The 23,088-nt window shown below is 46.4% G+C and overlaps 1 protein-coding gene across 3 annotated transcripts in view; it reads right to left on the bottom strand.

Moving 5' to 3' along the window:
* The window catches only part of PRKCB (protein kinase C beta), a 325,529-nt gene that overhangs the window by 81,689 nt on the left and 220,752 nt on the right, over positions 1-23,088 (bottom strand). For all 3 annotated transcript variants that reach the window (XM_059154821.1, XM_059154819.1, XM_059154820.1), the window contains exons 8-9: positions 13,127-13,223; positions 3,530-3,676 (exon numbers count right to left, since the gene is read on the bottom strand). In XM_059154821.1, coding sequence (XP_059010804.1) covers positions 3,530-3,676; positions 13,127-13,223 — 244 coding nt within the window. The remainder of the gene's footprint in view (positions 1-3,529; positions 3,677-13,126; positions 13,224-23,088) is intronic.

Below are 23,088 nucleotides of genomic sequence, written 5' to 3'. Positions count from 1 at the left end.
TTGTGTTCTCTCTCTCTCTAATTAATTAATTAAATCTTTCAAAAAAGTGGGTTGACACAGAGACAGAGGGATAGATGGATAGATATGTGATAAAACAGAACCAGTCAAATTCTGATTGTAGAATCTAAGCAGTGGTATTATGGATGCTCACTCTATAATTCTTTCAACTTTTCTATATTTAAAACTTTTTTTTACGATAAAATATTGGGAGAAAATTCAATGAGAATAGGGACCATGAGTATATTACATGAAAAGAATTATTCTATGTACATTATATTTTATATTATTCATCATAAGGCTCTAGGACTTGCTTCTGTTTTAACTGATAATGTGTCATAGTCATCGTTCCGTGATAGCAGACAGGCAGACAGACAGGTAAGACAGACCTCATTCCTTTGAGTATATCATGGAAATCTCCGTAAGGCAGACATTCCAAGAAGCCCTGCTCTAGCAAGATAACCCTTCCAGGTAAACGCTTCCACCTCTCCAGGCAAGTAAACTCTCTAGACTGTCCTTGGTTTCAGAGTCTTTGAAATGGGGCTTACTTGCTGGGAACTCCACAGCCTTCACACCTGCGTTGCCTTGTTTTATTCCCACAGGTCTTAGCAAAAGGCACGTGTCACTCCCTAGCCACCCCACAAATGAGGACCATGCTCAAAGGCACATGTTTTGGGGCCAGATCTGATCCACACTAGAGTTGCCAAGGATTACGCTCTGTTTTAAAGGACCATCGAGGATTTTGGGATTCTGTCTGGCTCTCCTGACATACTGTTGTTCTCCACTGTAATCTGCGTGAGACTCCATCCCCAGCCTGGAATAGAAATCTCAATTATTGTAACGGTTTCCATGGAAACATATGATCTATTTGCTCTCATTTCCTCACTGTTCCCGGATGACCCATTCTCCCATTTCTCCACCCCCTCCCCCACACCACCCAATCCTGATCCTTTCCGTAAGGCCTTCTGGCACTTCCACTCCTCAAGCAAAAACTCTCCAACCTGTATTGTTAACTGACCAGAAAGGGGCAGAGCTCTGTGTAGAGGACGCGAGCCCTTGCCGTACCAAGGACAAGAATAAAGACGTGTATTTATACGTGTTCATGTAGCACATGGGAACCAGAAATATTCAAATTAGATGAACAGAATATTTGCCTCTGGAAGGCAGCAGCAGTGCGGGGGCACAGAAGATGTGGACCTGGGTGGGAGCAGACATCTCCATGCTTATCCTTTCAATATAATTTTAATTATGAACCACAAGTAGATATTGCTTTTTAAAAATATAACTTAATTTCTACAAACTTCCCTACAGGCCATATAATTAGAACCCCTTCTTCCTTTAGGCCACATCTGTCCTTATCATCAAGGCACGTCCCTCATCTTTGGCAACTAAATGCCCCTGGTGTTCCTAACCCTTTAAATCTCTTGACCTCACCTGTTTGGGTTTTTTTTCATCCCCTTCTTTTCCACCTGGGGTTATGCCCCTCTTCCTGCTCTGACTTCCTTTCCAGCCTGGTCTAGTTGCCATTTTAATTCATTTACCCAATATGCTTTTACTGATCACCTGCCATTTTAATTCATTTACCCAATATGCTTTTACTGGTCACCCACTGAAAGATTCCACTGGATCTGCAACAGGCATCTCTCTTCCCAGAATCCTTGACTTCCTCTTAATCTTCTGGCTCGCTGATCCTGCTAATCTCTCCCGTAGCTCAAACATGCCACCCACTTCTCCATGTCCACACCCAGCTGCTCAGAGGTGCTGGCAAAAATCACACAGAGGCATGGACCACTTCCATCACTGGCTTTAGAAAGCTCCTCAGTAATCTTGCTGTGTTTTCCTACTGTCATTCCCATTTTGTGCCCAAGCCCTGAACATGCTGGACCGCCATTCAGATCCTTATTCCGTCTCAGCAGATGACCCTGTGACCCACAGAGAAAATCGTGCCTTCTGTCCAGGCCCTGAATGGATTCAACCCACAAGCACTGGAAGGACAGTAGTGAACAGGACAGAGGTCCTCCTCTTGCGATGCTCAGTTCTTAGAAGAGAGACAAACCAATAAAAAAAAAAAAAAAAAGGATACCTTCTGATGACAGCTGCCATGAGAGAGCAGAATAGGATGGGGAATGAAAGCAAGGCAGAGAAGGTGGTTAGGGAAGGCTTCTCGGAAGAGGTGTCATCTAGGTTGTGAGGGGAAATACAAGGAGGACCCCAACGTGCAAAGAATAAAAGGAATGGCTTCACAGAAGCTCTAAGAGAGCAAGGAGATTTGTATGTTTCAAAAACCCAAGGACCACTGTGGCCAGAACACTATGGGTGACAGGGACAAGAAAAAGAAGTCGCCAGGCAGAGAACCTGATAAGATTATCAAGAACCATGTAAGCCAAGAACGTAGTATGACACTTACTCTGATGGGATGGAGAGTCGCTGGGGAGTTTTAATCAGGGGAGTGCCTTGACCTAATGGAACTCTGACAAAATGACTCGTTGCTGCTACATGGGAAGTGGACTGATTACAGGTATAAGACCGAAAGCAGGAAGCCAGTTAGGAAATTCCGCGGGGGGCCAGAGGGTTCGCGGGGGAGCCTAGATTAGGGCCGCATTTGTGATGATGGAGGGAAGTCAGTGAACGCGTGGCCTGCTTCGGTAAAGGATCTGTTAGGATTCGTGAATGGGAGAAGGGCCAGGTAAGAACAACTCCAGGTAAAGTCCCAGACTGGGGGCGTGGACTACAGAGATGGAGAAGAAATTTATATTTTTCTGCACACTTGAGTTCACGGTATGAGATTTATAGGAGACATATTTGTGGCCCGCCAAGGGATTAAAAGACTCGAAAAAACACTAAACAACTCAGGAATACTTACACCACAATCTCAACTTCAGTAAAACAGTGTCTCCTAGTATCTATAACAGCATCCAGAACCACTCTACGAGTCCCCGGGCCATCCTTCAACTCCCTTGCTGTCTGAAAGGAATGGTCTCATTCTTGGCTGCAAAAGGGATCTTTTCCAAAAGGCACATCAGATCGTGTCACTTCACTGCTTAAAATCTTTCGATGGCTCCCCACTGCACTGTGGATAAAATCCAAACTTTTCATCACAGCTCACAAGGCTTTGCAGGATCAGGCTCCTGCCCATCTCTGCAATCTCACATCCTGCTACCTTGCCATGCTCATGACATTTTGGCCCCAATACCCTCTGATGGTCCCTAGAAGATACCAAACCCTTCTCTACCCCAGGACCTTTGCACTTGCTATTCTCTCTGCTGGCAACATTCAATTCCTAGCTCCTGGAATGGATAGCTAGCTCAGGGTTCACCTTCTCTGATGGTCTAAGTGGGTCCCCTCTTGATTTTTTGGGGGCCCATAGCACACTATCCCTTTTCGTCACGGTTTTCATTACAAACTGTAGTGTTGTGTCTATTTCCTTTTTACTCTCTCCGTCGCTGGAATGTAGGCCCCATATATACAGTAAAAGTCCCTGCCTTGTTACCTTTCCTCCTGGAGTGGGAGCCACCCCCACGCCACAGCATACCTTGCCAAAGCTTCCTTTCCCGAGCACCATCAGGAAGTTAAAATCAGTCAGTTTCATTCGGTCTCTGTTCCCGTTGTTGTCAAGTTTGGATATGGTGTTGGTCGTCTTTTCTTCCGGAGCCTTGGTCCCCTGACTGATCTTGGCTCTCTGAGGGAGGAAGCACACAGAAAACATCATTAGGGTTTGAGGACGTCCCTGGAGGAAGTCACAGGTAGCTGCCGCGAGCTCTGCTTCCTGGAGCTCTCCCCGTCCCCCAGTCTGCATCTCAATGAAAAGCAGCCCGAAAGCTGGGGCCCACCCTTGACACTCCTGTTTCTCGTTTGTCCGTCCTGCCCCAGCCACCACAGGGAAGAGTCCTCACTGTCTCCAGAACTGACCTGCTTTCGATTTTCGCCACGACCTGCCAACATGGGGCACCTGGAGACCCCACCTCGGTTCCCGCCTCACTGGGCTTTTCAGGCAACCAGAGTGAGCTTTCGCTTCTGCGTACCCAACCAGGTCACCAGCTGCTTAAAATGCTTCCGTTGTGACTCCTTAGGTTTAGATAAAGGCCTCAGTGCTTTCACGGGTCTACATGGCCCAGTATGATCAGGTTCTCCAATCTCCTCGCTTCTTGGACCCTTCCCTGTAATCCAGCTCCATTCCCCTTCCACATCCCACTCAGGGCCTTTGCACATGCTCTTGCTGCTTTGAGGGTGGCTACTGTCTCCTCTTTGCCAACTGAGCTCCCCCTGCTTCCCACGTTCCCTTCCCTAGGGAAGCCTTCCTTGATTGTCTGTCTGGATTAAGTGTCCCTCTTTCCTGCCTTCATCCATTTACACTGGATGGTAACTCTTCACTGGCTTCCACCAACACACTGGAAGCTCTGTGAAGGCACAGACTCTACCTCCACAACTTCCCTAACAACCGACACAGTCTCCTGCTCTGCGGATGAACAGATGGGTGAGACCCATGTTGGTCCTCAGGGCAGTGGGGGAGGGTCTCGCCGCTGCGAGCAGCAGAACGGTGACTCAGAAGGGCAGCAGAGTCCCTGCGATGAGAGGACAGGAGGTCAGGAGTGAGGTCTTGCAGACGCCAGGACTTTGTTTCTGGAGTCGCCGCTAGGGCTAGATTCCTGACTCGGGCACGGATAAGGGATGTAATCCGGAGGGAGCCATGAGCTCAGGACACTCTCTACTGAGACATCCCGAACTTCAGCATCTCTCTCAAGAGAAAAGGCCAAAGGCCAGAGATGTCCCTGCCCCTCTGCACGTTCTCTGATTTGGGGCCTCTTCTGCTCGCATCACCCTGGCCTCGCTGCTGTTCTCTGCAAGCACCAAAGATGCCCTTGCCCCTGCGCCTCTGCACTTGCTGACCCCCTGCGCCTCTGACTTCTTTCCCAGAGCGTCCTCACGTCAGATAAGACGGCCTTTCCTGAGGCCCCGGGGTGGCTCCGTTGCTCAAGCGTCAGACTGCTTCCAGCTCAGGTCACGATCCCAGTGTCGTGGGATCGCGCCCCACGTCGGGCTCCACGCTCCGCGCAGAGTCTGCTTGTCTCTCTCCCCGCTCGCTCTCAAATAAGTAAAATCTTGGGGGGAAAAAAAACCACAGCCTTTGCCAACACCGACATGCAGAAGCTCTCTGCCATCTTTATTCAAACCCTTACTTATTTTTCTCCATATCCCTTATCACCATCCCATAAACCCAGTTGTACTCGTTTCTTAATTTCTCCTCTTCATCCTCACGCTAGAACACAAACTCCAAGAGGTCAAGGATTTTTGTCTCTTGTTCCGCTCTCCCTGGTGACCCAAACAGCACCCAGCAGAGTAAGCACTGACTTGTCCTTGGTGAATGAACCTTGCTAAACCCTTTCAAGCCAGTGGAGATCGGGACAGGACAGAATGTCGCGCAGGATCCTTAGCACCATTCCTGGCATGTGGCAGGTACTCAACAAATGGCAGCTATTATAACTGTCCTATTATTCAGTTGTTGTTTTTTTTTTTTTTAAGGATTTTATTTATTTATTCCAGAGAGAGAGAAAGGTACGGGGAGGAACAGAGGAAGAGGGAGAAGCAGACTCCACGTTGAGGATGGAGCCCGACACGGGGCTCTATTTCAGGACCCCGAGGTCATGACCCAGACTGGAACCAAGAGCCGGACACTCTGCTGACTGAGCCACCCAAGCGCCCCTATTCAACTGACTTTTAAAGACCGAGAGAAAGCGTCATGTATTCAGAAGAAACTCCTGGAGTTCCTGCGGCATGCTGGGGGTACTCTAGATGCTGAGGGTCAATCAGGGAGAAAGACGACTGTGGATGTTCAGAGAATCCGCCCCGCCTCAGGGACTAGGTCCCGGACACCCTGGGTCTAAAGGATAAGCAGGAGAGCTTTCCAGGCAAACAACTTGATGTCAGCAGCAGAAATAGAATTAATGGAGCAGAAAGCAAGACACACTCGAAGAAGCAGACACAGTGCAAGGCAGGTGTGGCTTGGGTAGCAGCCCAAAGATAAGCCGGACCAGGTAAACCCTCTTAAGGAGTCGGAGCTGATTCTGAGCATGAAAGGCTCGTCTCTGGATGGCAAAGTTGGTGAAGCTCTGACTCTTGGTTTCAGCACAGATCATGGTCTCAGGCTTGTGACATGGAGCCATGTGTTGGGCTCTGAGCTCAGAGAGGGGTCAGCTTGAGATTCTCTCTGTCACCCCCTCCTCAAATAAATAAATCTTTAAAAAAGGGGGGGGGGAGCTTTAAGGAGGCCATGGTATGATCATATTCCATTTAGAAGACCACCCTGGGTCCAGCGAAGAGACCCATTTGAAGGTGACTTTGAGAACCACTAGAAGGAAATGACCACAGTCATCAAGGTGCAAGATGGTGGGACCCGACCTCGGGGGTGTCTGCGGTGTGGATGGAACAAAGTGGACGGATTTGGAGGTAGACTCATCAGAGCTGGTGCCGCCTGGGAGAGAGGATGAGGGATGAAGGGCAAGGCCTTGGCTTCTGTGTTGGATGCACGAGAAGACAGGATGGTGGCACCTTCCACTCAGGAGAGGAGCGGAGGAAAGGCAGATGTGGAGGTGTGGGCAAGAGGACGGGAAGAGCCTGACTTCGGGCAAGCTGAGACTCCCGTCCCCAGTGGCCGTCCCTGCAAGGCTTATCTCTCCCTCGGGATGTGCCTGTCCACTGTTGTCATCCCATTGGGGCAGCTGACAAAGCATCCACCATTTTCCTTCTTTTTGTGATTAATGTTTTACAACTTACAATGGAGGGGCGCCTGGGCAGGCTCAGTCAGGTAAGCGCCTGACTCTTGACTTCAGCTCGGGTCCTGATCTCAGGATCGTGAGATCAAGCCCCATGTCGGGCTCCGTGCTCAGCGCAGAGTCTCCCTGGGCTTCTCTCTCCCTCTGCCCCTCCCCCACTCAATCTTTACCAAAAGATAAATCAATATTTAAAATTTTTTTTAAAAAACCTAAAAATTACATTAGATATGCTGAAATGCACAAAATATTAAGCAGATAGTTCTATGAATTTGGACAAATGTATATATCCATAAACCCAAACCCCAATTTCCATCACCCTCAGAAAGTTCTCCGTGCCCCTTCCCAGCCAATCCTGCCTCCCACGAACACAATCCCTGTTTTGATTTCTATTCCTTTAGGTCAGTTTTGTTTGTCCTTGAACTTCATTAAATAGAATCAGAGTGTGTGACATAATAAGGAATATATATTTGGTCTCTGCTCTTGGTTCCTGACGCAACGCTCCTAAATCTCTTGTAATTTCCTGATAGGAGCATCTTTTATTCTAACGAGGAAACTCTTGTTGGGCTCCTGGATGGGGGATGGTCACCTGACAGACCAAACCATGAGGAGAAGCTTGTTACTTTCAGCCTCATTTTAGGGCTGGAGACTGAGTTAATAATCGATTGCGTCTCCATGACGAAGTCTTCGTAAAAACCCCTAAACTGTGGCGTTCGAAGAGCTTCCAGAATGATGAATCCTGACCCCGCGGAGGACAGAAGCTCCGGCGCTCCTTTCAGACCCTACCCTATGTGTCTCCTCGTCTGGCTGTTCATCTGTAGCCTTTATCATATCCTTTATGTACAATAAACCAGTTTATATAAGGAAGTGTGTCCTTCAGTTCTGTGAGCTGTTCTAGCCAATTAGAGAATCAGAGGAGGGTGGGGTAGTGGGAACCCCGGATTGGTATCAAGTCAGACAGAAGAGTGGGTGACCTGGGAACCCACCATGTGTAACCCGAGTCTGGACAGAGGCCTTAACTTGTGAGGTCTCCTTTAACTCCAGGTATTGTCTGTGAATTAAATTGTAGGACGCCCAGTTGGTGTCCACAGAGGACTGGAGAATTTCTGGAAACCCACACATTTGGTGAAGATCTGTGGAAGTCTGACAGGCTTCCCTCTATGGGAGAAGTGGTCTTTTGCATCTGGCTGCTTTCGCTCATGATCATGTTCATGAAATTCACCCGTGAAACTGCCAAGCTGGAAGTCTGCCCCGCTGTCCTGCTGACTTGTCTGAGTTGAGCAGTTCTCCTCTTCATGGGCATTTGTGTCCCTTCCACTGTGGGGCTACTAACAGAGCTGCTGCAGACACACCTGGTCATACTGTTTTGCCCGGAGATCTGCGGAGATTCAAGTGTCTCTGGGAGAACCAAGGATCCATATCCAGAGAGCAATGGCCTCTGTAGGGTTTGAGACTGAGAAATGGTATCTGAGCTGCAGACAGAGGTCTGGGGGTCACAGACATAGAGCTGGTGGTTCCAACATGAGCTCATCGGGTAGGTCATAAAGAAGCCAAGTGCCTAAGACAGAAGTTGTACTGTCTTTTCTGGGCCATATCTTTCCATCATCCCAAAGCCTCATGTCCCAGCCCTCGAGTCTTGCCCAGGCTGCTAAACATGTCCCCTCCTTTCTCCCCGCCCTACTGCCTTTCCCTGCTCCAGAGCCACACCTCCCACCTTCCTTGAATCTGACTCAGGACCCACCTGACCCACACCCTGCATTCTTCAACCTGTGTGGATCTGAATCCTGACCGTCCCCTGGTCCCCAGCCCCCATCCTAGCCCTCAGGGGGACACCCCAGGTCCCCCAGGACATCCTGCTGGTGAACCATGAGTAAGGGGCTCCAACTTCCCCCATTCTCCATTTGACCTTGCTTCGTGGAAATTTTTTCTTTTTGTCCTTCAAAAGGAGCAGCAAGCGGCCACCAGCTTCACCGCCCCTCCCCCCTCCCCATACCCCGTCCTGTGAGCAACCTTCTCTCCTCTGAATTCAGGACCAGAAACCCTCTTTCCACTCTCCAGCTCAATTTGCTTCTTTTTTCTCATAGGTATAGGCCCCTTCGGAGCTAGAGTGTTTGTGTCCCCTCCAAAATTCACATGTTAAAATCCTACACCACAAGGGTGATGGCTTTAGGAGATGGGACCTTTGAGAGGGGATTAGGTCATAAGTGTGGAGGCCCCATGGGTGGAATCAGTGCCCTCATAAAAGAGGCCCCAGAGAGGTCCCTCAGCCCCTCCACCAAGTGAGGACACAGTGAGAAGACAGCCATCTAGGAACCAGGAAGGGGCTCCCACCAGAACGTGACCAGGCTGTGGCTTTGATCTTGGATTTCTCAAGTGTACCACCATCCCCACCACACCCTACTGTCTGACACCAAGTTTTCCCCCTCCTTTTTATCTGTCTGGCTCCTGAAAACATTTGGGCTTAGGACCCCTCCATGGTGAACTTTTGGGAGACAAGAAGCCTGTCTTTGTCCCTCTGGAAGCCCCCTGTTTCCCTGGGGCCTCAGGTCCAGCAGATGTTCCGTCAAAGAGCAAACATCTTCAAAATCAAGGCCCAAATTAAAATGATCCTCTATCTTGCTGGGATGGATAGGTCTTCGGAAACAGGAATACTCTGATGGTTGCCTTTTTACGTCGCAGTGTGGAGCCCTAGAATTCAGTGCTCAAAGAGAAAAACAAATAGACTAGAGTTCTGAGCCAGGAGAACTGCGTCCTTCCAGACCGTACGGGATGGCGGCAGAGACGCCTGGGGAGCCAGTCTCCCGGGCTACTTTTCAGACGATTAGTGCCTGCCCTGGCTTCAGCTACAGACTCCTCTGCAATTAAGAGGGGCTTCTACAGGCATCCCAGGGCCCAGCAGCAGAGGCAAGGCCTCAGGAGGCTTGGAGCCCCTATAGATCCCTCCCAATCCCCAACCGGCCCTTCCAAATCCCAGAAGGAATATGTTCCGAGCTTCATTTATTCCAAGGGTGAAGCTGGTAATGACAACAGTGGCCTGACATCGGGAAACTATGACGCACCAGATGCTGTCCTAAATGCATTCTCTCGTTCGGTCCTCACATAACCTTAGAAGCTGAGAAGCATTCTGCTTCCCTCATTTTACAGATGGGGAACCGAAGGCTCAGAGAGAGAAAGTAAGTTGCCTACCGTCACTCAGCAAGCGAGTGGCAGAGCCCGACTCCAATCTAGGCAGCCTGACGCTTGAACCACCTGTATAGGACAGGGCTTCACTGCACCGATGAGGCCCGGGTGTCCCACCAAGACCCCCTGACACTCTTGTCTTTCCGCCTGTGACCACCTGGGCACTCGCAGCCCAGCTGCTGGAGCAGCAGAGTCCAAGAGGGCTGGCCAGGGAACTCCCCCAGAGAGCGGCCAGCACGCAGCAACAGAAGCTGAGCTGGTGGACGATACTGCAGTTTCCTGCCCCACCCCGGGTTGGGGACCCCCCCCCCATTACCACCCCTAAGGCACATATTCAACTCCCCGAGTTCTCCGGTGTGCTTAAACCCCAGCTGCCCGCGGGCTGATGTGCTCCATGAAACGCCCCCACTCCCTTCCCCTCTCCGCAGTGAAGCTTCCTGTGATCACCTCCCCAAGAAACCACTTGCACTTGAATCCTTGGGGTCTGTTGTGGGGAAACTCAATGCAGGGTAATGAGCGGCTAGCTCTAGGATGGCAGAGAGTTGCTTAACCTCGCTGGGACTCTGCTTCCTCTCCATAAGACCAAAACAAACAAACCCAAAAAACAACAATAACAACAAAAAACCAGTGAGGATGATAGCACCTACCATTCAGGGGTTCTGCGAGAGTTAAATACGCTCATATTTCCGGAGCACTTAAAACAATAAAGGGCCCAGAGGAAGCACTGTATGATTTAAGAAAATTCTAAGACCGTCAGAAAACCCACTGTGAACCATCTGAAGTGGAGTTTTCCCTTTGCTGACCCAGAGACAAGCCTGTGGTCAGAAAACAAGCCCCTGGTCCACCCCAGACCGAGCCAACTCAAGACGTTCTGAAATTCACCACGGGCAGCCACTGCACCAAGCTCCCCCTGCCGTGAAATTCTATTACCCCAATGCCAGCAGCTCGATTTTACCCTCACTCAGAATTTCTCCACATAAGAGGCTTGAAAGTAATTTCTGAGTCATTCCGAGTGCTAATTGGTTATTGCACAGGGATTACATTTCTCACGTTCAAGGTCAACTGAAATTTCCCTGTGTGTCTGAGAATAATTCTCGGTTGGTTGGAAACTTTTTTTTTTTTTTTAATCAACAACTACGGTACAGAGCAATTCAGGCATAAACAAGCGTTTGTGGGCTCTCGCTAGGAATAAACAGCTGCATTTTGTTGCTCGCAGATAAAACAGTCCTTTACTCCATGCCAGTAACTGGCCCGGACAAACACTATGTTCACGTAAGAACTGTTTCTTTGATGTCCTGAAATGTCACCCGGGCTACCCGAGCATGGGAGAAATCATTTTGCAAACTGAGACACCATTTTATACAAGAAAACAGTGGACTTGGGGTGTTTTGTTTTAATACCCGGGATGATACATTTTTAATGCAGCAGCAAATGGGCACAGCTTCATCAAAAAGTTGAGGGAAAGAGCTGGAAGGTGTTCTCTGGAAGGACTAATCAACTGTGTCTAGTTCTTGGCTCTACTGAGTGGGATGTCCTTTTACCAGCCCATCCGGACTTGAGCCGGCTCCACGGGAATGACCTTCCCTTGCCAAGTTCACTGGAGAAATGACTGGTAAGCCCAAGGCCAATGTGTTCATCCCACTTGTTTCCGGGAAGGGATATCCCCCTGGGTCGACCCATCAACACTAACTTGTGTGGAGGGCACAACAAGAGTCAATACTCAAGTGCTATTTCTGTCAAGTTGAGGGGCAGACTAACATGGATCTTGGGATAAATGCCAAAATCCTTGCCAAGGCCAGCACAGCCCTTCTACTAGGATGACCAGCTACTTCCCCAGTATTACCCTGAACTCACCCTTTGCTCTCTCTCCTCTACCCACACTGGTCTTCTTTAAGTTTCACATAGTTGCTACAGAACTCCCTACCACAGGGCCTTTGTACATGCCATCCTCGCTGAATGGAATTTTCTTTTCCTCTCTCTACTCAGTTAATTCGCACTGTTGTTGCCTTAATGACACCTTCCTTGTCCTCCTGTCTCCCCCCTACCCCATATGTTCTCAGAGTTAACATGGACCTCTCTTTCATAGAACTTTACCTGGTCACAAGTTTTTTATCTGCCTGTATGATTATTTGCTGAATAAAAATGACAATCATTTCATTTTAGCTGTTTTATACAATTTTTTTTTTCCAGAGTTAGCAGGCCATTACTATTTATCTAGAATTGATGTTTTCCCATCAGACTCAGTATATTGAGTTGGTACAAACAAAATAATGTGTTTTCCCTTATGAAACTACTTTAAAATCACTCAATACACATATAATGAAAGACCTCAAACTCATTTTCCCCAAAACATTTTCGTTGTAAAACTAGGATGTGTCTCCAACTCTCACACAGCTGAAAACAGGGTATCTTGCCCCACCCCCCATGAACAGAAAGGGCTTAGCTGAGGTAGAAGGAGAGCCAGAGTGTAGCCCAAGATTCAGGGTCAAGGACTCTTCATTTTTGGAAGATAGACCCATGGGTATTTCATGAAGTCACCAGCACAAACAATTCTATTTGTTAACAGTACAGCACCATCCCGCCAATAGCTCCAACTCCAGATTCTATCCGTCAGCAAGTTTAACTCAGCCTCCAAAATAGAGCCCACTTCTATCTATTTCTTTCATTCACCATTATTACCATCCCAAGCCAAGCTATCATCAAAATGACCTGAGAATGGGCGCGCCTTGTGGCTCAGTCAGTTAAGCATCCGGCTCTTAATTTTGGTTTGGGTCATGATCTCAAGATCGTGGTCTTGGGCCCCACATCAGGCTCTGTGCTCAGTGTGGAGTCTGCTTGTCCCTGTCCCTCTGCTCCCCCTTTCTATCTCTAAAATAAATAAATAAAATCTTAAAAAAAAAAAAAAAAAAAAAAAAAGATGACCTGAGAAGTGTAGGAGCACTTTCGAGGAAAAGTCTAAATCTACGTGAGGACAAGGAGGAAGGAATGCCTTCATGAAGCGGGACACACTTGGTTGGGGTTTTGCAGGATGCATAGGAGTTTTCTTGGAGCCAGAAAAACACTGCAAAGGCACAGAGTCATGAAAGGCCTTGGTAGAAGGCCTTTCATAACTGGAGACACAGCATACGAGGCATATGAGACACTCAGCAGTTCCCACTGGCATAGAAAGAACCACAACTCACCTCGAATTTCTGCCTCAGCTCTTCATTGCCCTCGCTTCCTTCGGGCGGCACAGGCACGTTGAAGTACTCGCCTTCCTCCTGGCTCAGCAACTTGAACCTGAAGGGAGACAGGGAGACAGGACAAAGTCCATGACCTGACTTGATATTATTTCGTCGGTTACAATAAGAAAAGTTAGACTACAGACAGATTTACCTTAAAAAAATGTGTTGAGGGGTTTTCTTGGGGGGGAGGTGTGCACATACATGTTCGCAGCCAGGTATGCTATGTGTTTTTTGTAACTATTCCACGGTTTTCAGAAAAAAATGAATATTCTGTGTTTATGCAATGCTCTGGCTCTGGCTCTGTTTCTCATCTCACACACACACACGTTTCTTAGTTCTCTCATTCAGTCACTCAGTGCTGTATATTTTTACCTATCTTCTGTCTGCTATGTGCTTTCTTATTCTGAAAGAATGATATGACGGTCTCCCATGGTCAGTGGATTCTTAACACAGTCTCCCAGCATCCTGGCTCTCAGCAACGTTTGGATGACTACCACCTTGTCTCCATGATGCTGTTTTCTCTACAGATGCCTTCCCCCAAGTGCCCGGTATGACCGCCTTGAGAAATAGCATCCCTTCGCAAGTACGTACACAAACCCCAGAGTCAAACTCTGCTTGGGTTCAAATCTCCCCTCTGCCCTTGCCTCCGTGGGTCCCTGGACAAGCTCGCTAGGCTCTCTGAGGCTCAATATTTCTCATCTATAAATCGGAACAGGAGTTTTTTGTTTTTTTTTTTTTCAAGGGCGCCGGGCTGACTCAGTCAATAGAGCATGCAATTCTCAATCTCAGGGTCGCTGAGTTTGAGCCCCAGGTTAGGCACAGAGATTATTAAAAAGAAAAAAGTCTTTTTCATAGACTTACTGTGGAGCTAAGATATGGTGACTCATGCAAAATGATAAGCACAGTGTCTGGCATTTAGCAAATGATAAATCATCATTATCATCATTACAGATATTGACATTATCTGAATAAACAAGATGGGTTTCAGTGTGTTTTTGACCGCAAAGATGTTTCCATCTACTCAAAGGGAAACATGAGAGGAAAAGAAAGGACATTCCAAAGACATCCAAATCACTAGAGGGGAAGAACATCACGGAGCTCCTCACTCCCCAAGAAAGACTTCCTAACTCAAATCTACAAATTTCATAATGATTTTTTTCCTCCATTCACAAAACTTCCTCAACAGCTCCTAAAAATAGGAGAAGGGATTCAAAGCAGGGGTGATAACTGGCGTTGCTATGCATCCACATTTAATATTTGGTTGTCCTCGGGGCACCTGGGTGGCTCAGTTGGTTAAGCATCGGCCTTCGGCTCAGGTCATGATCCTGGGGTCCTGGGATGGAGCCCCGCATTGGGCTCCCTGCTTAGCGGGGAGCCTGCTTCTCCCTCTGCTCCTCCCTACCTCTCAAATAAATAAATAAGTCAATAAATCTTAAAAAAAAAAAAAAAAAAACTTAAATTATCCTCTGCCCATTTTCCAAAAGAAATACAAAAATAAGAGAACATCTGTATTTTTCTTGGCAATGAAGAACGGTGCTATCCATACAGTAGTGTCTAGGAACTCGTACAAATTAAAGTAATAAGTAAGAGAACACGGAGCGGTGGTTGGCAAACATTATTTGCCTTTGTGGATTTTGCTAAATCTGGAGATTATGATCCACTTCGTGGTTTTCATTATATCGTCTCCTTTTTAAATAGCATATTCCCTTTGAAAAGGAAGCCAACAGGTTACAAGTAGAAAGTAACTGTAAAAAAAAAAAAAATAAATAAACATATGCAAATCAAGTTACCCAAGTCCAAGTAGATGGCACTGCTTACCAAAGGCTCTGAGACTTATGCCTGCCCCTCCTTGTTAAAATGGGAGCTCTGACAGCGGCGCGAGTGAAAGAACATTAAAGGTATGGCAACACCAATTGAGACTTTCTCTTTATGATAATCTGAAGGTTGGAAGAAGCATTGGCCAAAGAAAAGCTTGGCCAGGGTACAGTTCAGTATTACTAATGCCCCAACCATGTGCTATCGAAACCATGTACAGTCTAAGCCGCTTTGGAAACTACTGATCAAGCGGGACTAACCAGAGGGGACTAGTCAACGGGACCCCCAACAGAACCCCACTAACAACCCTGGGTCAGACCACCAGGGACTAGATGACAGCTACCCACTCTGATTCATATTCAGGAAGGATGGGACATGTCATGGTGCCCTCGCTATGTCTGTTGGAGCCAGTATACTGTCTCTGTGGCCCTGCATAAGGACTCCTGTCTGTTAGAAAAGAGAAGCAGGGACCCCTTCCAACTTTGAGTTGGACCAACATGGTCCAACTGGGAAAAACCAACATGGGGAAAATGCCTCCTTATAGGGCAGTAGGGCTGACTGTTTGATGCGTAGCTGTTTCCAGCCGTGGATCTCTCCAAAACGGCTCTAGGGAACAGGATTCCTGTTCTGACAAAGAAAAATTCCAAAAAATACAAAGACTCCTTTCTCCCTTGATCTGATTTTGAAAAATTACAACTGGGACACTCATCATTCTTGAGCTCATCCGTCTTTACGGAAGGGCGGATACAGAAAAATAACAGGATGTATGAAAAACTCAGTCAAATAAAGAGAAACAATGAGAAATCAGATAAGTACCTCCCATGAAATAGAACTACTGCCAAAAGAGAGAAAATTCTAAAAAATATCTAGTTCATACTTCCAATGAGATTCAAGAAGCTAATGCAACTTTGAAAAGGGAACAATCTGAGATTTAAAAAGGCTACTCTCAGATGGAAAATGTAATTACGAGATTTAAAAATCCACTCGAGACCATCAATACTAAGATGGATAATTCAGATAACAATTAGGGAACCCTGAGAAATTCTTTTGGCAGTTGAACCTGATATTATATTGATCAGAGTTGAACTGAATGCCTTATGTATACGCTTAAGAAAAATGTATATTACCAAAAATAATATACAGCATGAAAGGAGGGAATATAGCAATATATGTATCAGGAAAGACATTTTATGATCCACCTTATGTAAAAAGTTCTTACTATTCAATAAGAAAATGACAGGCAAAAATCAGGACATAGTCATTTATAAATACAAACAAGTGGGCAATGTTTAAATTAAAATATTCAATGAAATTAGTAACAAAATACATAGGATAATGGAATTCTGTAAATCTGTATAATTAGTAAAAAATATGTATCATCTTTGCATTATATCTTTGAAATTTACAATACCAGATGTTGACAAATGTGGGTAAAATGAAAAGTACCACGCAGCACTGAGAGTGAGAATGTAAACTGAAAAAAATTGCAAAAGGGCTTGGCAAACACTTTAATAATACACATGTTCTCAAAGCCATCAATTCCAGGATTAGGAATTTCTTAGGAAATAATTAAAGCTATGCACAAAGGTTTGGCTGCAAGTAGAACTATTTTTCTAGGTAAACACTACACATCTTACAGTAAAAATATGATTCTGGGAGCGACTGTGTGGCTCAGTTGGTTAAGCCACTGCTTTTGTCTCAGGTCATGATCCTGGAGTCCTGGGATTGACTCCCATATCAGGCTCCCTGCTCTGCAGGGACTCTGCTTCTCCCACTGACCTCTCTCCTCTCATGCTCTCTCTGTCCCTCAAAAAGGAAAAAAAAAAAAAAAAAAGAACATGATTCTGTAAGTTGAGGCAGATCTATAGAACGGGCCACATGAAAATGACGTTGCCCAAGATTACTGAATTATAAGGAAAAGTGTTTATAATGCATTTTTAAATGAAGTATGAGGGCTGTGACACAGTATGGACAGTAAGTTTTTATTTTTTGTTTCAGATACACACACATGAGCACAGACACATACATGCACACATAAGCAATACAGACACACACACAAAAAACCCTCTTAATAATGTCAACAGTGGTTATCCCTGGACAATGGGATTCTGGATAGTGTTTTGCTTTCTTGGGTTTTTTCCAGCAGAGGGATGGAATTTGTAATAAAACCAAAACGACACTATTAGTAATCACAAAGCTTAAAGAAACATAAATTTAAGGTAACAATGATATTAATAGTTGTCTTTTCACAACAAGAAGAAAAGAATAAAATGGAAAAGGAAAAAACCCCTCAGAATCAGAAACACCCCGTTGGAAATGCAGCAATTATGACCATAAGCATTAAAACATTTCCCTACGGAAAAAAAGAAAGAATTTTGAATTTAGGTCTATTGTTTGTTGTTGCTGCTTTTCAATCCAGTAACATGCCACATGTTCTACCAAAGAAAAGGACTGAGATTAAACATAAAAAAATGGGCAGGATCCACCAGGCAAGAAGTATTTACCACTCTGCAACCAAAGGAGACAGGTTGAAAGGTCAATCAGATGTCCTCAATCCTTTGGCTCCTCCACTTACTCTGGGAAGAAGATGAAGTTCCTAAAAGGCCCCCATGGGATCTGCCGAGCACCCCTCATCCTTGCTCCCCACTGATACCCCTTTGGAGAACCAGCTCTAGCCACACAAGCCACTTCACTGACCCTCAGACCTAATAGATGCACTCCTGCCTCAGGGCCTTTGCACTTGCTGCTCTCGCCATCTGGGACAATCTCTCCCTAGACTTCCACAAGTTCACTCCCTCAGCTCCCTTCAGCTCTTTGCTATGTGTCACCTTTTCAATGAGTCCTTTCCTGGGAATTTCATCACACAAGTTGGAGTACCCCCTCCTCCCACTCCCTGCATTCCCTACCCCTGTTTCTCATTTACTTTCCTCTATAACATTGATCTTTAATTTTTTTTAAAGTAGGCTCCATGCCCAGTGTGGAGCCCAACGAGGGGCTTGAACTCATGACCCTGAGATCAAGACCTGAGCTGAGATCAAGAGTTGGATGCTTTGGAGGACAAGGGGAGATGGAGAGGAGAAGGGAGTTGAGGGAAACTGGAAGGGGGAGGTGAACCATCAGAAACTCTGGACTCTGAAAAACAATCTGAGGGTTTTGAAGGGGCGGGGGGTGGGAGGTTGGGGGAACCAGGTGGTGGGTATTGGAGAGGGCACGGATTGCATGGAGCACTGGGTGTGGTGCTAAAATACTGAATACTGTTACGCTGAAAAAATTAAAAATTAATTTAAAAAATTCCAAAAAAAAAAAAAAGAGTTGGATGCTTAACTGATTGAGCCACCCAACGCCCCTCTCTGTAGCATTTATCAGCTTCAAACATGCTATTTTTTATTACTCATTTTCTTTTTAACTTTGTGTATTGTTCTCCAAATATAAAGAAACCTCCATGAACCCAAACATTCAGCATCTAGGTACTTGCCATGTATATCCACTGAAGAAATATCAGCAATAAGCCAAAATCACGGACAATGAGTATTAAGTGCAACAGATATAATTTTGTGTAGATAGAAGTCATTTTTAAAAAAATAAGTCTTGGAGAGGGGTTCCTGGGTGGCTCAGTGGGTTAAAGCCTCTGCCTTCGGCTCAGGTCATGATCCCAGGGTCCTGGAATTGTAGCCCCACATCAGGCTCTCTGCTCAAGAGGAGAGCCTGCTTCCTCCTCTCTCTCTCTCTCTCTCTCTGCCTGCCTCTCTGCCTCCTTGTGATCTCTGTCTGTCCAATAAATAAATAAAATCTTAAAAAAATAAAAATAAAATAAGTCTTGGAGAGTTATATAATCAAGAATGATGCCACATATAAAGTAAAAAAAAAAATTAGAAATGAAAGAAGATATTCAGAAAAATGTTACTGGGAGAAACTCAATGAGCTCTGTGCATTTTGGTCAGATGAAAAAAAATTTAAAAAATAGGAAGGCACAAAGATCTGGATAGTAAGATGGAATTAATCAACACTTGAAATGCAGGACCTATGAGTAATAAATGGAATCTTTTTCTGGACGTGTCCACAGAACATTCAGTAATACTAAACTACGCTAAATTGAGAAAGAAAGTGAAAAAAGGAAAAAAGAGAGAAGACATATTTTCTGACCATAAAGTACTAACACTGCCATTTGACGTTAATAATGAAAAATGAAACAAAAAGTAACACCAGTGATTTCCAAAATGCCCAAATAAGAGCACGCTTAAAGGAAATTAAAAACACAAGTGCAGACCTTCAGCAAAAGCAGCAAAAACTAGAACGCGGCATCTCACAGCTCGGAGGAAATCTTTATTCCCTCCGATGCTCGTTCTTTTCTCTTGAGGAGCAGAGCCCGTTAAGAGAAGGAAAATAAATCAGCAAAATGTTCAGCTGAAATTCACATGCAACCACCCAACAAACCCACAGAGAAGAAGAGCCAAACACAGAGTTGATACGTGAACCCTAGAACTCATTCTGTGCCGAAAAATAAACCACAGCAAAACAGATGAACCCCTGGAAAACAAGGGGGAAAGGAAAGGAGACAGCAAAAACAAATAAAATTAGAAACAAAGGAGTGCATCTGACGACAGACGCGGGGCTGGTGGCAAAGCGGCAGATGAGGGGCCTGAGGCTGGCGTGCCACATCTGGGAGCTTGCACAGCTGCCCCTTTCTGCTGCGTGGTCTTCAATTACAACACAACAGAAGAGCTGGGAGCGCGCATCCCCTGCCAGATGGGGAAACTGAGTCTCAGAGATGGCATGGAACTCACTCAGGAGCCCAGAAGGATAAGAATCCAAATGTCTAGAATTTGTTCCGTTTACGTTCAAGACAGGTTCACAGAGGTCTTGGCCCTGAATCTTTTGGGGGGGGGGGGACTTTTAACTGCAAAACCCAAAGAGGGCTTTTATTTAGCAGAAGTTCCCTCCTATAACACAATTTCACAGCTCGCCTAGGAGGGGGGTGGGGGATGCTACAATGAGGCCTGACTAATGGAATCATAACGGCTGGCTGACAAGGCTGGAGCACAGAGAGGTGAAGGGATTCACCTGAAGTCACAAAGCATCCATCCCCTTAGGACAGCCAAGGTCAAAGCTCTCCCATCTACCCTCAAGTCCTCTGCCAAACCCCTGCATCAGGAGACAGAACGAGAGGACACGTGCTTCAGCCCTAGCATTCCAGAGACCTGGACCCAAACTCAAGCACCATCACATATGAGCTGTGTGTCCTTTCATACAGTGCCTGAATGCTCTGATCCCAGGAACAAGGTTCTGCCCAGAACTGGTGGGAAAATTGAGGGATGATCGTGTGTACGTGCAGGGATATTTTTGGACTCAATCCTTTTGCTCCCCCTGCCCTCTGCCATTTCCAGGGAGCAGAGAAGCAGGAAGGGGTGGCCCCTGTGGGAGACAGCCCTGCCCATTTGGGCCTGAGGAACCACGAGAAGTGAGCGAGGATAAGGCAAAAGCAGAGGGGCCTGGCCTGTCCTTCTCTGTCGTGGGCGAAGACCTACGTGGAGGGTCACACGGGCCAGAGATGCAGGGATCACTCGGACAGCACTCCTGGCCCACATGCAGGAGGCTGAGAAACGGGGGCTCACACGGGTGGCCTGGGGAGTGGGACAAAGAAGACACTATGCAGAAGGACCTCACAACTAGAAGCAACAAGCCAGGACCTGGGACTCCAGCAGGAGGCCAGAAATGATGTTCCAAACTTGGGGGACCCGTCCAGCCTCATGGGCACGGACGGGTTCAGGAACCAGGCAGGATCAGCCACGCTGTAGCCGTCAAGCCCAGAAGGCATACCACAGGCAAGAGGGTCCCCTTCTCACCATCAGGAGGTCACAAAACTGCCTAAGAAAGTCTGGGTACATTACAGAAAATAAAGAAGTATCAATGTGTGACTCCGGGACACCTGGGAAGTGATCAGCCCAGAGCCTGGCATCCAGCTAAGAGTCACTAAGTGGTAGCTATTGCTCTAGTAATTATTATTATCATGTTCACTCTCCCGTCTCGCTTAGACCCCCTGGGAGGAATCATACATTCTTTCTCCTTAACCTCCTTCTGCCTGACTTCAAGAGGAAGGAATTCGCAGTCTGTCACTAGTGCGAATGGCAGCGTGCAAAGTCAGATCACCCATAGGCTAAGAAAAATTACCCAAGTTTTTTTTTTTTTTTATCATGAATCGATGTCATGCTTTGTCAAATGCCTTTTTAATTTTTATTTACTTATTTATTTGCCTCTATCAAGATGATCGTATGGTTTTTATCCTTTCTCCTGTCGATGTGATCAATCCTGCTGATTGAACCACCCTTGCATCCCTGGGATAAATCCCACTTGGTCATGGAGAACGATTTTTTTTTTTTTTTTAATGTGTTATTGGATTTGGTTTGCTAGTATTTGGTGGAGGATTTCTGTGCCTGTGTGAAATAGGAAAACGGTAAAAAGAGAGCAGTGCGACCCCTGACTGTCACGCAAGGACATTTTCTAAATAGTTATCTCCTTCCCCGCTATGACTGATTAGTCTATCACTCAGAACTGTTACTTACAATCCACAAGCCAGTAAGGCCCACATGGCCTCCCAGCTCTGCAAAGACAATCGTTAACTTTTATAAGTTCTGCCAGTCTGGGGCCCCTGGCTGGCTTCAGTCGGAGAAGCGTGCAACTCTTGAGCTCTGGGTTGTGAGTTCAACCCCTACGTTAGGTGTAGAGGTTCTTAAAAATAAAAGCTTTAAAAAAGAAGAAGAAAGGGGCACCTGGGTGGCTCAGGCAGTTAAGCGTCTGCCTTCAGCTCAGGTCATGATCCCAGAGTCCTGGGATCGAGCCCCACGTCCGGCTCCCTGTTCAGCCAGGAGTTTCTCCTTCTCCCCGCTTGAGCTCTGTTGCTATCTTTGTCTCTCTCTTTCCCAAATGAATAAATAAAATCTTAAATAAAATAAAATAAAGGAAAAAGAAGAAGAAGAAAAGCAGGTCTTCTAGTTGTAGATAGATCGCCCCCAAGGCTGTGATTTGGCAGATGGCTGTACCTCTAACTTACAAAGGGACTTCAGCATTCCTGCGTCTCCTGGTCTACCAATCTTAGCTTCTTAAACCTTTGGAATCAGCCATTCATGTTTCTGGTCTCCCCATTCGTGAGCTAAGGAAAACTGTGACAGAGGCTCCTTAACTTTTTTTTTTTTTTTTTCCTGAGAATTCTGCTGTTAACCGTTTGTGGTCTGTGCTTTAAGACACCTTATCACTACTGTTAACTTTGTACCCACATGGCTTTCACCCTCCTCCCCATCTGTCCTCATGGTGTCATTGAGTAGTTATTGGGGTCATTTCTTCTCGCTCCAGAAGTTAAGCGCCATGAGGGCATGGCTGTCTTATACCTGATGGATCTCTAGTGACTAGAGACTAGAGAGAGCCTAGAGAGACGAGTCTCTCTAGAGACTAGAGAGAGACTCAGAATCTATGTGAATAAAAGTCTGGGATAAATACAGGAGAGTCTGGGTGGCTCAGTCGGTTGAACGTCCAACTCTCGGTCTCATCTCACTCAGGGTGGGGAGATCGAAGCCCGTGTTGGGCTCCACGTTCAGTGGGAAGTCTGCTTGGGATTCCCTCTCTCCCTCTGCTCTCCCCGCCACCTCCTGCCTGCATCCTTTCTCTTTTAAATAAATAAATAAATCTTTAGAAAACAACCACAAAGTCTATAACGAACAGGGACGAGAGACAAGGAGGTTGTAGGGTGAGCAATGGGGTGGATGTGTGTCCTCGTGATGCATTCTCTTTCTTGCTAAATGGGTCTGCTTTTTTATTTTCTATCACTTGTAACTGAAAAAGTCCTGAATGAAGTCATAAGGGAGACAATTTCTCTTAAAGAGAGAAGAGCAGCCAATACTGCCCGTTTTGCCCAAAGCTACGGTGCCAGGTTGGACTGTGTATTCTGACTCCTTTTACTCAGATGATGGTGAAACCAACCGTTGCCAAGGGAGCTCACCCGGCCTCTTTGCTGGGAAATACTGAGCAAGGATTTTTTGCCAGGAGAAGGGAATGGAACAAAAACTGCAGAACAAAGGAGACACTGCAGCTGACCATGACGCAACCTCCCAGCA

Source organism: Mustela lutreola, chromosome 17 (genome assembly GCF_030435805.1).
Source record: "Mustela lutreola isolate mMusLut2 chromosome 17, mMusLut2.pri, whole genome shotgun sequence".
NCBI classification, from domain to species: domain Eukaryota; kingdom Metazoa; phylum Chordata; class Mammalia; order Carnivora; family Mustelidae; genus Mustela; species Mustela lutreola.
The sequence above is the reverse complement of the archived record's forward strand: the minus strand, read 5'-3'. Positions and strand labels throughout refer to the sequence as shown.